Source organism: Triturus cristatus, chromosome 8 (assembly GCF_964204655.1).
Source record: "Triturus cristatus chromosome 8, aTriCri1.1, whole genome shotgun sequence".
In the NCBI taxonomy this organism is placed as follows: domain Eukaryota; kingdom Metazoa; phylum Chordata; class Amphibia; order Caudata; family Salamandridae; genus Triturus; species Triturus cristatus.
This window is the reverse complement of record NC_140591.1, coordinates 1,059,880,988-1,059,896,393: the sequence shown is the minus strand read 5'-3', so window position 1 is coordinate 1,059,896,393 and position 15,406 is coordinate 1,059,880,988. Positions and strand designations below refer to the sequence as shown.

The window sequence follows — 15,406 nt, the reverse complement described above, 5'->3', positions numbered from 1 at the left end:
GGCCGAAGATGCTGGCATTATCACAGAAATACAATAGAGATTCCAACAGGGCTTAGGCATGATTTAGCAGGGACTAAACTTAGATATTATTATGGGTAAATGGGTACTGTATGCAGACGATGCTGTCTTAATGTCACGAACACAACTTGGGCTCCAAAGAGTAGTGTCTAGTTTTTCAGCATTTATGTACAATTTGGGCCTTCGAGTGAACACTTCTTAAACATTTATTATGATATGTGGACAAAATAGTGTAAAATGCAGAGACATATTTATCGATAATAACAAGGTCGAATTCAACAATAGATTTTCTTACTTGGGCATCCTCTTTGATCATAAGGGGACATGGTTCCAAGCTGTCCAAGCAAGAAAATTGTTTTTCTTGAAATCTACGACCGCACTAGTCAACTTTGCTAGAAAACTGGAAAGACACCCGGTTGTAGAATTATTCGAATTATAAAGTTAAATGTGTTTCTACTGCTATGTATGGCACAGGCATTTGGGGTTATGTTCATATTCAGCCTCTGCAGTTAATCTAGAATGCCTTTTTTAGATACTTACTGGCAGTCCCAAGTAGTACTGCCACTAATATTTGTCACTGTGAACTAGGGATGCCATATATATCTGACCTAATAAAGATACAACCAATTTTATTATGGCATAAGATTTGGACAACAACTAATACTAGTTTAAATCGGGATATATTAAATGATTGTTTAAATTTACAACGGGCGTCTTGTATTTCTTGGTTAAATTATGTTAAAAATGTTATGATAGACCTTCGACATTCTGAATACTTTGATAACCCAGGAAGCATAATTACAATCCCAAGAAAAACTTTGAAAGAAGTTAGAAAGTTTATCACAAAGAAATTGAGATGCTTTTGGAATGTTGCTGTCTGTTTCTGGGTAAGGTATCTTTTTAAACAACTGGAATGTTTCTCTGATAGGGTTTATGGATTCTAAAATTTGTTTTTAGAAAAAGCTGGCTTTATATTTTTTACGGGTTTTGTGATTTTGATGTAGAGGGGCAGAAAATTCTTGTCTGTCCTAAGTTTGTCTTAAGTCTGTCTTAAGTCTGTCGTAAGTCTGTCTTAAGTCTGTCTTAAGTCTGTCCTACTATTTTTGGTATTCACAGAATCCATTTAGTAGTAGTAAAGTTAGGATTTTGTCTTAAAACAGACTTAAGACAGACTTAAGACAGACTTAAGACAGTCTTAAGACAAACTTAAGACAAACTTAGGACAGACTTACGACAGACTTAAGACAGACTTAAGACAGACTTAAGACAGACTTAAGACAAACTTAGGAGACATTAAGACAGACTTAAGGCAGACTTAAGACAAAATCCTAACTTTACTACTACTAAATGCCTTCTGTGAATACCAAAAGTAGTGAGTTTAGGATTTTGTCTTAAGTTAGTTCTGTGAAGTGGGCCCTTAGCATATTCTTTTTTGACCGGTCATCTCCCGATTGTGCTGAGAGAGCACTATTTGACCATTAACTTTGCCACTCATGGCTTTCTTGAGATCAGCAATTGTTACATATTGTCTGAGTTTGGTGAGTTGAACAGATGAGGGCTCAGGAGTGTCCGGGGCAAATGCCTCCTTTGGATGCTGATGTTCCTGGCAAATACTTGGTAGAGGACGAAGTGACAGAGCAGGGTGTGCCACTGTTATGGGGTCTTTGGCATGATGGACGGGATGGCAGCAGGTTCAGATGATGATGAGGCCTGCTCCTTGGACACCACTGTTTGTTCTTCCTCTCGGCTAGGAGGAGCATCATTTTACACCTTTTCCTGGCATGTGCTGTCCATTCTTCCACCCTTTCAGTGGGCTCTACAGCCTCTGCCTAGACTCTTTCTGTTAAAGAGCGGGCTACTTTCTTAGTGGGTGCACTCTTCATGATAGTGTAAGTAAACTACTTGTCACTGTGTTTGAAAGTTCATGTGCCCAACAAGGGTCTTGTCCTTTTTCACATGAGTCCTGCTCTTGGGGTGTTTAACAAGCTCTGTCTGCTAAAGAGGGATGCAGACAAAAGAAAGGCATAATGAATGCATAGTCTAAAATGTTTTGCACATATGTTGCAATTGGATTCTGCCCATTCAGTATGCCCAGATTTGTTCGCTTTTTTGAGCACCCTATTATGGACTTTTTACTGTGGGTGAGTCTCACTAAATGTGTCGCTCCCATGGTAATCATACGGAAAAGAGACTGCGCCTGTTTACCACCAGTGTCCGCCATTTAAGATAAGGCCGCTGCGATGCAATGCACCAAGGGTAAGGAGCACTTGTCTGGTAAAACGTGAACACATGTGCACATGCTTGTGCTTGTGTGCCAGCTGAGATTGGGAGACTACTGTTGTGTGCAGCCCGGTAACTGTGCACATGTAGCCAGGCACAATGGGAACTCTGTAGGATTAGTTATTAACTTGGGATAGACCTTGCAATGTTAGTGCACACTAGTGTAATTTACTATTTTGTCTGTAATAACACTTTATTATACACATAGGGAGAGAACTGCCTTACAGTGCAGTTTCACTTCCCTTTGGCCTACGGAAACCATTGACACATCGAATTGGGATGTAACCTGTGTTGGGAAATTAATTCTAGAATGTCCAAAATGATATCTATACATATTATGGGTCATCCTGATTTTTCCTATTTTCCAGGGTCAGCACAGGATCAGAGCCCAGGTCTTTTGTTACCTTATTGTGTCCAGTTGATTACATTTCTCCCCAGCAGCAGGAACATCAGCCTCCTCACACAAAAGGGGAAATTAGCAGTACTTCACCCAGCTCCTGAGGAGGAAAGGGGTGGGATGGACTGATCTGCATCAGCCACTCAGCTGTCACACTGTACCAGAAATGGGCCTGCCCAATCCCACTGAAAAAAGGAGGAAGCCCAGACAACTGAAGCCAACCCAGGAGGGAGCTTCTCTTTGATCTTTTGGTCTGAAAAGGCCCTGGCAGTGATGTCAGCGAGGGGGCGGAGCGGAGACCCCAGAAGCAGATGTTACCAGTGACTCCTGGGTGACATAATTTTAAGCTGTTCAGGAGGGTTGGGACAGGGGTGGTGAGGTAACGTGACAACCAAGGATTGGTCAGGGGTGCCTGGCTTCTGGATCCTTCCTCTCCACTCTAAAAACTCCTACACAAGTGGGAGACCCTCTCTTGCCTGGGGATTTTTCTGGGCTTCACTGCTGGAAACTGGACCCTCTTGAACAAGTAGAATAAGGAATCCTCTGATGCCCAGAAAGGGCCAAAGATTCTGCCCAGGTGACCGCAAGAGCACTGGGTCTTCTAAAGGGCCAGTGAAGCTGGCTCTCTTCAATCCCCTAAGGACCAGTTGAGAAAAAGCCCTGAACTTCTGCTCCCACAGACAAATACCAGGAAGCAGGATGGTGCAGGGGACCAGGAGAACCAGCTCCCTGATGACTGCACTGCTTTGGAGGTGAGGAGGTCTGCCACAACTGTCCCTGGTGGCTAGAGCTTGCCACCAGGAGTAAAATGAGCACAAGATTGTACAAATCAGCCCAAAGGGGTCGGTGTTGTGGCATTTTAATGTTTGGAGACCTTTGACCTTTTTGCTCGGTGACAGAGCGCATGGGGTTCCAATGCCATTACACTTCTTACCCCGGGCCGGGCCAGGGCACGGGGTTCAGCACAAGATTCTATATCTAATCATCGTTACAGGGAGGGGGTATGCGTAGAACCCCCTCTCAGGACTCTCTTCTGACCTGGGACCCATCCCCCGGGCCATTCTTATTTAAAAAGGGGATCGGGACTCCATCCCCAGCTCCCCTGAAGCGCAGAAGATCAGGAGGAGCACCATCACACTCCCCAGTCACGGTGGACCTGCCCCGCTCCCAGTGCACTGACTAGGGGGAGCGGGTGGCCACCGCACACAAGGAGATGTCGAGAAGAGCTGCCAGCTCCTGTGGGCAGCGAAAGAGATGCTGCCAGTGCGGGTATCCGGCAGGAGCAGCCAAGGGTGGGCTCCATGGGCTGCCCCATCCAAGGGCGCAGGTGGGGTTGCTCAGGTGGGACCGATCACCCCCCTCAAAAGTAAGAAACAGAAAACAGGAAAAGCTACACTGCTCTCCCCGGCAGAGTGGAAGATCCGCTACTCTAATTTTCACTGCTCCTGTAGGTGCGCCCAATAATGCACTGCAGGGCTTTCGCTGTTTACACACTTGTCTGCTTGTGATGGCCCCCAATATGGACAAGGGGCACCACCATTACCAAGTATGCCTGGGTGTAGCTGCAGGGGCACAGCAGTTCACCCCAAGGATTTTTTATAAGTACTTACCCTAAGTTTGCTGGGTCATTGAAACCATGACCTCTCTAGGATTTCTTTAATATTTTCAAGCACTCCCAGCTCTTTAGCTAGGAGTTCTGCGTTCTCTAAGGGTTATGTTTATGGTTATGGCTATAGTTATTGCGGCCTAAAAGTGGTTAAGGGAGATAATTGTCTTGAAGCCCCCTCTAGTGACCAATTCTATGATTGCAATGCAATGTAATTAAATTGTGATGTCATCTAAGTGCTGCTTTTATAATTGCATTTTTATTGTTGAAAAATGTATATAAAAACATACACGAACACCTTTTGCTCACTTTAAATGTTTTATTGGCTTAATAATGTTGACAAAGATGCAATGTCATCTATCGTATTTTGCACCTGCCAATGCACAAGTATGTAAATTACTGTGTAGTATTTAGTAGTGTGTGTATAATACATGTTCTTCTTTTTCTACAGAAAAAGTATTGACTGGACAATCATTTATTGTTATTATTGTGTGCCAGTGAATGTTGATTACTAGCTCACATCACCTGCCCTGAGTAGGCCTTACAACAAACAAATGATGGACGGAATGCTGACAATGCATACATTCTCCCCCAGTCAAGAGATCTGGGTTAAATCCATCGTTCTTTTGCCCACTACACCACCCCAGTTTAGACATGGCCATATGCAAATCAGTCTTGACCCTGTGCCTCATGGGAACAGTCCAGCCCGAACTGCCAAGCCATGTCTTCCCTGGACCGGAATCAAGCATCCTAGGACCGGTTTCTGGCTATCAGCCGTCATCAGCCAGGATAGCTTGACTCCAGTGGCGTAGTGAGCACGGGTCCCACGTCTGGGAATACCCATCCCACTTGGGGCGAAAAGCGTTACAACAAACAAATGATGGACGGAATGCTGACAATGCATACATTCTCCCCCAGTCAAGAGATCTGGGTTAAATCCATCGTTCTTTTGCCCACTACTCCACCCCAGTTTAGACATGGCCATATGCAAATCAGTCTTGACCCTTGTTCTGCATTCTGTCCATCATTTGTTGTTTTTGCATTTGTCACCCCGAGTGGGAAGGGTATGCTCAGACGTGAGTCCCTTGCTCTCCATGCCACTGGAATCAAGCTATCCTGGCTGACGAGGGCTGAAAGCCCGAAACCGGTCCTAGGATGCTTGTTTCCAGTCCAGGGAGGACCTGGCTTGGCAGTTCGGGCTGGACTGTTCCCATGGGGCACAGGGTCAAGACTGATTTGCATTTGGCTGGGTTCAAACTGGAATGGCATGGTGAGCAAAAAAACGATGGATTTAGGCCCAGATCTCTGTACTGGGGTGAATGTATGACATTGTTCTGCATTCTGTCCATCATTTGTTGTTTTTGCATTTGTCACCCCGAGTGGGAAGGGTATGCTCAGACGTGAGTCCCTTGCTCTCCATGCCACTGGAATCAAGCTATCCTGGCTGACGAGGGCTGAAAGCCCGAAACCGGTCCTAGGATGCTTGTTTCCAGTCCAGGGAGGACCTGGCTTGGCAGTTCGGGCTGGACTGTTCCCATGGGGCACAGGGTCAAGACTGATTTGCATATGGCTGGGTTCAAACTGGAATGGCATGGTGAGCAAAAAAACGATGGATTTAGGCCCAGATCTCTGTACTGGGGTGAATGTATGACATTGTTCTGCATTCTGTCCATCATTTGTTGTTTTTGCATTTGTCACCCCGAGTGGGAAGGGTATGCTCAGACGTGAGTCCCTTGCTCTCCATGCCACTGGAATCAAGCTATCCTGGCTGACGAGGGCTGAAAGCCCGAAACCGGTCCTAGGATGCTTGTTTCCAGTCCAGGGAGGACCTGGCTTGGCAGTTCGGGCTGGACTGTTCCCATGGGGCACAGGGTCAAGACTGATTTGCATATGGCTGGGTTCAAACTGGAATGGCATGGTGAGCAAAAAAACGATGGATTTAGGCCCAGATCTCTGTACTGGGGTGAATGTATGACATTGTTCTGCATTCTGTCCATCATTTGTTGTTTTTGCATTTGTCACCCCGAGTGGGAAGGGTATGCTCAGACGTGAGTCCCTTGCTCTCCATGCCACTGGAATCAAGCTATCCTGGCTGACGAGGGCTGAAAGCCCGAAACCGGTCCTAGGATGCTTGTTTCCAGTCCAGGGAGGACCTGGCTTGGCAGTTCGGGCTGGACTGTTCCCATGGGGCACAGGGTCAAGACTGATTTGCATATGGCTGGGTTCAAACTGGAATGGCATGGTGAGCAAAAAAACGATGGATTTAGGCCCAGATCTCTGTACTGGGGTGAATGTATGACATTGTTCTGCATTCTGTCCATCATTTGTTGTTTTTGCATTTGTCACCCCGAGTGGGAAGGGTATGCTCAGACGTGAGTCCCTTGCTCTCCATGCCACTGGAATCAAGCTATCCTGGCTGACGAGGGCTGAAAGCCCGAAACCGGTCCTAGGATGCTTGTTTCCAGTCCAGGGAGGACCTGGCTTGGCAGTTCGGGCTGGACTGTTCCCATGGGGCACAGGGTCAAGACTGATTTGCATATGGCTGGGTTCAAACTGGAATGGCATGGTGAGCAAAAAAACGATGGATTTAGGCCCAGATCTCTGTACTGGGGTGAATGTATGACATTGTTCTGCATTCTGTCCATCATTTGTTGTTTTTGCATTTGTCACCCCGAGTGGGAAGGGTATGCTCAGACGTGAGTCCCTTGCTCTCCATGCCACTGGAATCAAGCTATCCTGGCTGACGAGGGCTGAAAGCCCGAAACCGGTCCTAGGATGCTTGTTTCCAGTCCAGGGAGGACCTGGCTTGGCAGTTCGGGCTGGACTGTTCCCATGGGGCACAGGGTCAAGACTGATTTGCATATGGCTGGGTTCAAACTGGAATGGCATGGTGAGCAAAAAAACGATGGATTTAGGCCCAGATCTCTGTACTGGGGTGAATGTATGACATTGTTCTGCATTCTGTCCATCATTTGTTGTTTTTGCATTTGTCACCCCGAGTGGGAAGGGTATGCTCAGACGTGAGTCCCTTGCTCTCCATGCCACTGGAATCAAGCTATCCTGGCTGACGAGGGCTGAAAGCCCGAAACCGGTCCTAGGATGCTTGTTTCCAGTCCAGGGAGGACCTGGCTTGGCAGTTCGGGCTGGACTGTTCCCATGGGGCACAGGGTCAAGACTGATTTGCATATGGCTGGGTTCAAACTGGAATGGCATGGTGAGCAAAAAAACGATGGATTTAGGCCCAGATCTCTGTACTGGGGTGAATGTATGACATTGTTCTGCATTCTGTCCATCATTTGTTGTTTTTGCATTTGTCACCCCGAGTGGGAAGGGTATGCTCAGACGTGAGTCCCTTGCTCTCCATGCCACTGGAATCAAGCTATCCTGGCTGACGAGGGCTGAAAGCCCGAAACCGGTCCTAGGATGCTTGTTTCCAGTCCAGGGAGGACCTGGCTTGGCAGTTCGGGCTGGACTGTTCCCATGGGGCACAGGGTCAAGACTGATTTGCATATGGCTGGGTTCAAACTGGAATGGCATGGTGAGCAAAAAAACGATGGATTTAGGCCCAGATCTCTGTACTGGGGTGAATGTATGACATTGTTCTGCATTCTGTCCATCATTTGTTGTTTTTGCATTTGTCACCCCGAGTGGGAAGGGTATGCTCAGACGTGAGTCCCTTGCTCTCCATGCCACTGGAATCAAGCTATCCTGGCTGACGAGGGCTGAAAGCCCGAAACCGGTCCTAGGATGCTTGTTTCCAGTCCAGGGAGGACCTGGCTTGGCAGTTCGGGCTGGACTGTTCCCATGGGGCACAGGGTCAAGACTGATTTGCATATGGCTGGGTTCAAACTGGAATGGCATGGTGAGCAAAAAAACGATGGATTTAGGCCCAGATCTCTGTACTGGGGTGAATGTATGACATTGTTCTGCATTCTGTCCATCATTTGTTGTTTTTGCATTTGTCACCCCGAGTGGGAAGGGTATGCTCAGACGTGAGTCCCTTGCTCTCCATGCCACTGGAATCAAGCTATCCTGGCTGACGAGGGCTGAAAGCCCGAAACCGGTCCTAGGATGCTTGTTTCCAGTCCAGGGAGGACCTGGCTTGGCAGTTCGGGCTGGACTGTTCCCATGGGGCACAGGGTCAAGACTGATTTGCATATGGCTGGGTTCAAACTGGAATGGCATGGTGAGCAAAAAAACGATGGATTTAGGCCCAGATCTCTGTACTGGGGTGAATGTATGACATTGTTCTGCATTCTGTCCATCATTTGTTGTTTTTGCATTTGTCACCCCGAGTGGGAAGGGTATGCTCAGACGTGAGTCCCTTGCTCTCCATGCCACTGGAATCAAGCTATCCTGGCTGACGAGGGCTGAAAGCCCGAAACCGGTCCTAGGATGTTTGTTTCCAGTCCAGGGAGGACCTGGCTTGGCAGTTCGGGCTGGACTGTTCCCATGGGGCACAGGGTCAAGACTGATTTGCATATGGCTGGGTTCAAACTGGAATGGCATGGTGAGCAAAAAAACGATGGATTTAGGCCCAGATCTCTGTACTGGGGTGAATGTATGACATTGTTCTGCATTCTGTCCATCATTTGTTGTTTTTGCACTGAGTAGGCCTTGGACTGTTCTGCCTCGCTGTTCTGAGAGAGACAAGCACTACAATGGGGTGCTTGGTTACCATTAAGAGGAGTGGTGAACCGATTACTTGTGCAGGCCACACAACTGAAAAAACAATTACCCACAACATACAATACCTTTACAAGACAAAATCTACTTGCTATAAGGCAAAGACTGATGTCAAGAATTCAATGCCTCCTTGCCATAATATTGTTAGAAAACCCTTTTTTTTTTTTACAGTGGTTTGCTGTTGTCCAATAGCCAAAAACATCTTCAGCCATCAATTAAAATATAACACTAGTTTTCCATTGCAGGTTGTCTGCCACAGCCAATAATCCATAGGTATGACTAGGCATGGCAGCCTTCCCAACTTAGGCAACAGTCCCCATAGTCTGGTTGCTACCATGGTAATGTTAGAAAGAAAGCACCGACTGTCTAATTTAGCTTTTACATTAATAAAGAACAAAGAACCTAAGGACAAGTTATAGTATCCAAAAACGTTTTAAGATATTGCTGACATGGCAAAACAATACCATTGCAAGATTTATAGGACGAATAAGTTATACAATGCGAGACTTACATACTGATACAGAGGGAAGAGATAAAATGTACATGAGAGAATATTGCAATTGTAATCTGTTGCTATATGTAAACATAAATACATCTTTAAAAATGGCTTCTATACTTTAAGTGGTCATTTTGAGTTTTGTAATTTAAAATTACATTTGAGTATCATACTATGTCAATAGGGCAGACAGATGTGCACTTGAGGTGCACTGACCTTAATGATGAATTAGAAAAGAATGATAAAGTTAATTTACGTAGACTGGAAAATAAATGACTGTAATTTAAAAGAAAGATAAAACAAATATTTTTTTCCAAAGTATATTTTCATTGGGCCACCATAAAACTACTTTTGAATCAAAACGTTTTTGCTTTTACATTACAAAAACAATAAAACAATCATTCAGTTTATGTGTTTGATAGAACACCATATAGAAAAGACAAGACTGATATTATAGGAAGAGAGTAAACTGGAGACATGACTGGACACTGCTTACAAAACATAAACATGCCTTTATTATCAGATACATATTAGACCTACCATCTTTCTGCTGCACAAGTTCTCTCAGCTGAACATACGGGTCGACAATGCTGTTTGCAGGACCCTGCTGTGCAGTGGAGTCAATTGGTGGTACCACAAATGTGGCTGGGACGACACCCAGGCCGCAGTGAATCTTCTCCCTTTGGATGAGCCCAGTGCTGAAGGTCTTTCCAGTGCTTGTGGGTGTGTACATCCACTGCACTGCAGCAGATGGTGATGTTGGTCCATATCTAGGCCTGGGCTGCATGCCCTCTCTTCTTGCCCCTTAGCCATTTAGTGGGTTTTCATGAGCAAAGGAACAGAGGCAGGGCCGGACTGGGAACCTTAACCGGCCCTGGCAAAGTGGTCGGCCGCCCCCCCCCCCCTTGGGGGTGCAGCCGAGCTCTTTGCCAGGCCCGGTTTTCGGTATGCTGCAAAAACGGCCCTGTAACAAAACCAGCCCCCAGGAGCCCAAAACCGGCCCCCACCTTTGCGGCGCACCGGGGGATTGCCCGGTGCCCGCTACGGCCAGTCCGGCCCTGAACAGAGGGATGGAGGGGGATGCTGTTGCGGTAAAAGGACGGATCTGAATGGGTCAGAAAATGGCTGGCTTTCTATATGTCCTGCCATGTTTGTAGATCTAGGCAGAGATCTTTTCCCTGAGAACTGAGGTTTCTACCCCTGGTATGGACGTCTCCAACCTACTTAGGGTGGTATATGTGGACAGTGTAATATCCCACCATTCATCCTTAATAGAACACTGTCAAACTACATTAATGCAGCAACCAAATTAGCATCACACTTGAGAAAATGAGGCCAGTAGTGGAATAATGCAACTGCACATCTCGACTCCACAATAATTAAATAACCAAGTTAACATCTCACAAACCAAGACGTGAACTTTGTTGTAATATATTTTTATGAAAGTTCTTTGTACATTAATGTATGCTAGCTCCTGATGTATAAATAATATAAATATATTAACATATTTGTAAAAAAGGTAAAGTATTTTATACATGTTTTCCCTATATGCTGCAATGGTCATTTCTTGCCTCCACGTATGGGTTACAGTACAAGTGATTGGCCATATGTGCTGATTACCTTACTACCATGCATGGTGATTAACTTACTCACATGCATGGTGATCACCTTACTCCAAGGCTTGACTGAAGTCGATTGGAGCGTGTGGTTGTAACGTTGTAGTAGAATTAGAAGGGTATTTTGTGAATACATTTTTTTTAGAATGTATTTTTGTATTTGCGTGATCCTCTCTAAACCCTCCCTTAAATTTCCCGAAACCTCATAAATTTGGTAGCAATTATTTACCATTTCTCCCATGTACCACTCGCCTATGTCCCTTCCACATTTATGACTAAATGTTAGACCAATATCTGGGGAGATCCACACCACTGGGACTGATATCTTCATACAGTGGAGATGAAGGCGAAGTTCTCGGCTCAAAAAATATAAAAGAGGCGGAGATCTGCAGTGAGAGGTTTGTGAATTGTATTTAATAGTATGTTAAGTATATATACTTTAGTTCTCCAACATGGCTTTTGTGAATAAGGACCACTGCTAACCCCAGCTGTTGTTGGTGCTAAAAAAAATTTTTTAAAGGATTAATCTTAGAAACTTTACATTTGCAATGTTACAGAGCAGCTGCAATTTCCTGTATTTGTACACAGTCACTTTCTCTTTCAACTCTGGTTGCTAGTTTAGTCACCGCATCCCACACACTTTCTTTGTAATTCTGAAAGTCAGCGACCTCATGTACTCTGTAACAATGCCTGATGCACAATAATATCTGCAAAATGTGCATTCTTCCTACACACAGAGAAATGTAATGCATATCTTGGACATAGATGATGTATTTCCGTCGTTCTTCATATCTATTTTTTTCGTTTTATAAAATGAGCGACACTCCCTCTGATAATAATGATGAATTACCAAGTCAAGTCCCTTGAACGGCACACCCAACAGCAGTTGAAATTATATTATAGCCTGAAAATAACGACAGTACGACACATTCGCGTTGGATACATACAGACGCGGCCCGTGCAAGTAAAAGTGGTGAGCCTGGTGGGGGGGGGGGGGGGATTTCAACAAACGACGAGGAGAAAAAATAATGATTTATTTTCCCTGGTGGTCGTCTGTCGAATGCCCCCTCCCCCCTATCCCCCCCCCCCCCCAAACCCGGTCCCACCGCTCTCAACTGCACAGGCCGCCGCTGGATAGCTATGCAGATAGTCTATACTCTTGAACCTTAAAAGTCTGATTTCAGGGGAACTTCACTTACTGAACCAAAACGTTGACATTCTGTTTGCACCGTTTCCAGACTCTCCTTCAAACCAGCACCTCCAGAAAAAGCCTTCATGGTGGTGAATGACTCCCTGAATTCCTTCATTCTGCATTGAAAAGAAATAAATGCATATTTAGAGTAAAATGCGGAAAGTGGAGCATCATTTGCATAAAACACAGTAACCCTAGCCCTGGTCTGAATGAGTCTTGTTGCACAGTATTATCTTTTATTTCTTGCACAAAAACAAATCACCTTTAGAGGAGTTATACTCTTACGGGCACATGGATGGCCTACGACTGTGGAGTAATGCAAAATGATGCCAGCCCCCATATGTGATGAGAGGCCCTCATCTCTCAAAGATATTCAAGTAACTTGGGCTGAACGGAGGCCTCTTCAAGGATGGACCTGGTCACCCTCTCATGCCTAGTTTAACAACATCTATTCATCAGACCCATATTGAATTAAATATTCTGATGTCTTTTAAAAAAAATGTATTTCAGTAGTTGCCAGAGTTTCTCGTCTTGTCAACATGCGAATTAACAGTCCTGCTGGTAATATAGGGCCTATTCATGGGGGGATTTTAGAGTACATAAAACCCTATAGTACTCTTTTCGTACTCTGCCTCTGTGAATTTGTTCCAAAATACCTAAAATATAAAAGAGTGTGCCCACATTCCACTGTGTTTGTGTAGATCCAGACCTAACTGATCAGTACATTTGGCTCTTTTGAGATTCTCTCTATTCTTCAGTATAGAGAGCCCGGTTCACAGAAGATAAGCTAAAAATCAGAAATCTTCACCTAAAGAGTTACTACTATACTTGGTCAAATGACTGATTCTGTTAGAATACTCAAATACTTTTAGAGTAGTCCAAAGAATCTCTGTTAGTCGTATATTTCAGTGAGTACTCAAATGGTTATGTAATAGTAATTACAAATAACAGATATTCAATTCTACTTGCAGCACTTGAAGCTGAATTTGAACATAAAACTCTTTTTCCATGGAGAATAAAATTCCCAAAAAAAACCACTTCTCCTAAGCTGCTGTAAAGTCTGGTAGTGATCACTCCTCATTCCAAACCTCAATTTGCCCTTGACAAAATACATTTGCGTTGTGTCGCCACAGTAGAAAATCACCTACAATTCTTGTTGAATACACAGAAATTTGCAAGTATGTGGTGGTTAAGCAACTTTTTAATAAACACCAACCCATACATGCCCGCACAACCCTAGTCACTGAAGAAGGGGTGCGGGTGTGCTGCAGCACCCCCAGAAATAATGATGCTAGTGTTTAAAGGTGAGTGAGCAATAAAGATACCTTAAAATGTTGTCTGTATCTTGTTCCATTTGCTGTATGTTCAAAGCCAGAGGTCAAATATCAGGCTATGTCTATTGACAAATTGCTGCTTATTCATTCAACATGGAGACTGGCTGTAATTTTTCTTTTTCTGACTACAAAGTGAACTTTGTGGCAAACTTGCAGAGTACAAGGTGTGTTAAAGAAAACGCTGTGGGATTTTACATTTGTCTAACACAATAAAATTTAATGTATTGTATGTACAAATATTTGAAAATACAGCAGCAGTTAAGAATGCACAAATTAAGCACTGTTTCTGTAATTCTGATGTGTGGTGTAAGTAAAGATTTTTATTAGGATCAAAACAAATCAAGACACCTAAGTGATAATATACAAATGTTAGCCCCTGAGACTCAATTTCCACACATTGCTGAGAGCGCGCTATATAATTCGATCATAAAACTGAATGTCTGTGAAAATTTAGTGGACATTTCAACGGAAATGTGTCTGTAAATGATAGTGTGCCACTATACCATGCTATATTGATACATTTATTTGCAAGAGCGTGCTCCCGACACACCACACCCTTACTTTTCTCCTGCTGAATGCGTGTGGCTCATTTGCTACATTTCTTCTTTGTGAGAGGCTTCGATTTTTCACAAACCCCACGACTTCAGTGATGTAACACTGATGACAGCACCCCCACTCTGAAAATTGTTCCAGCGCCACTGCACACAACCATAACCTAACCATTAATTTAAGTACATTACAGCCAGCGGTTTAAATGGGCCGGTACTGTCCGGTACGGAGTACCGGCACTTTTTAATTCTGTTAGGGAGAGTGCCGGCACTTCTCAAGAGAAATGCTATACTTTTAACTGGAGAGTACCGGCACTTCTCAGAAACTTATATTTATATTTCAAGCACTGATTCCAGCATAAATCACATCATCCATTAGCGGATCACATATGTAAGGATAAAAGTCGGGCATTCCCGATTCTTTGAATTAAGAAAGGGGTTTCACCCTTCGTAGATGTTTTTACTCCTCAGTATGGCACTTAGGTGTGCCAAAGCCATCCGGCATCGGAGGCAGCGCTATCTCTCTGCTCATATTATAAGTACTCATACCAACCCAAGTTGTGGTTTCATTGTCCGGGCATTTCCCAGTCTCTGTTGCGAGCAGCCAGTAGTCTGTTCCGAAGGCCACCAAAAAGATCAAAATTCCCAGGGCACCAAAAAGCCCGCCAAAGAAAATGCCCACGCTCAGTTTCATTGCTGAGGTATTCTTCTGTTCCCAAACGGAAACCCCAAAATCCAATCCTTTAACTCAGTCAGAAGGCGGCTCGGACGACGACTCGACGGTGTCTCCTCAGAGTTCTCCTCCGCCGCCTCCTGTCGCGTGCCTCTCAAGGCTTGGCTCCGTGTCCTGCCCTCTGTGCTTGGCAACTTGCAGTGTCAGGCCCGGGACCGCCTTTCTATTTTAGGACCCGAGTTCAGGAGACCAGCTGTCCCTCCCTCTTTCTATCACTCTTTCTCTTTCAGGGAGTGTCCATTCCAAAATAACTGACCTTACCCCAAGCATCCCGAGGGGCTGGCTTGCAGTGTTACTATTTACAATACTTACAACGTGGTCGCCCCAATACTGCCCATCAGCTTTCCTGCATTGCTATGCTATGTTTACTAAGGGAAACACTGGCTAGATTTTAGGAAGCTGCCAAACACACATGTGCCGGTATCTCTGACGTGCAGCTGCTCTACCAAATACGTGTTAGAATGTTAAACTTGCATTCATTGTTTCACTTTTATTTAAGT

General features: G+C 44.8%; 1 protein-coding gene across 1 annotated transcript in view; it reads right to left on the bottom strand.

Moving 5' to 3' along the window:
- The window catches only part of TMEM182 (transmembrane protein 182), a 109,026-nt gene extending 93,978 nt beyond the window's left edge, over nt 1-15,048 (bottom strand). Inside the window, exons 1-2 of the mRNA XM_085622602.1 lie at nt 14,727-15,048; nt 12,299-12,407 (exon numbers count right to left, since the gene is read on the bottom strand). Coding sequence (XP_085478728.1) covers nt 12,299-12,407; nt 14,727-14,867 — 250 coding nt within the window. The 5' untranslated portion in view covers nt 14,868-15,048. The remainder of the gene's footprint in view (nt 1-12,298; nt 12,408-14,726) is intronic.
- Between the last annotated feature and the right edge of the window lie 358 nt (nt 15,049-15,406).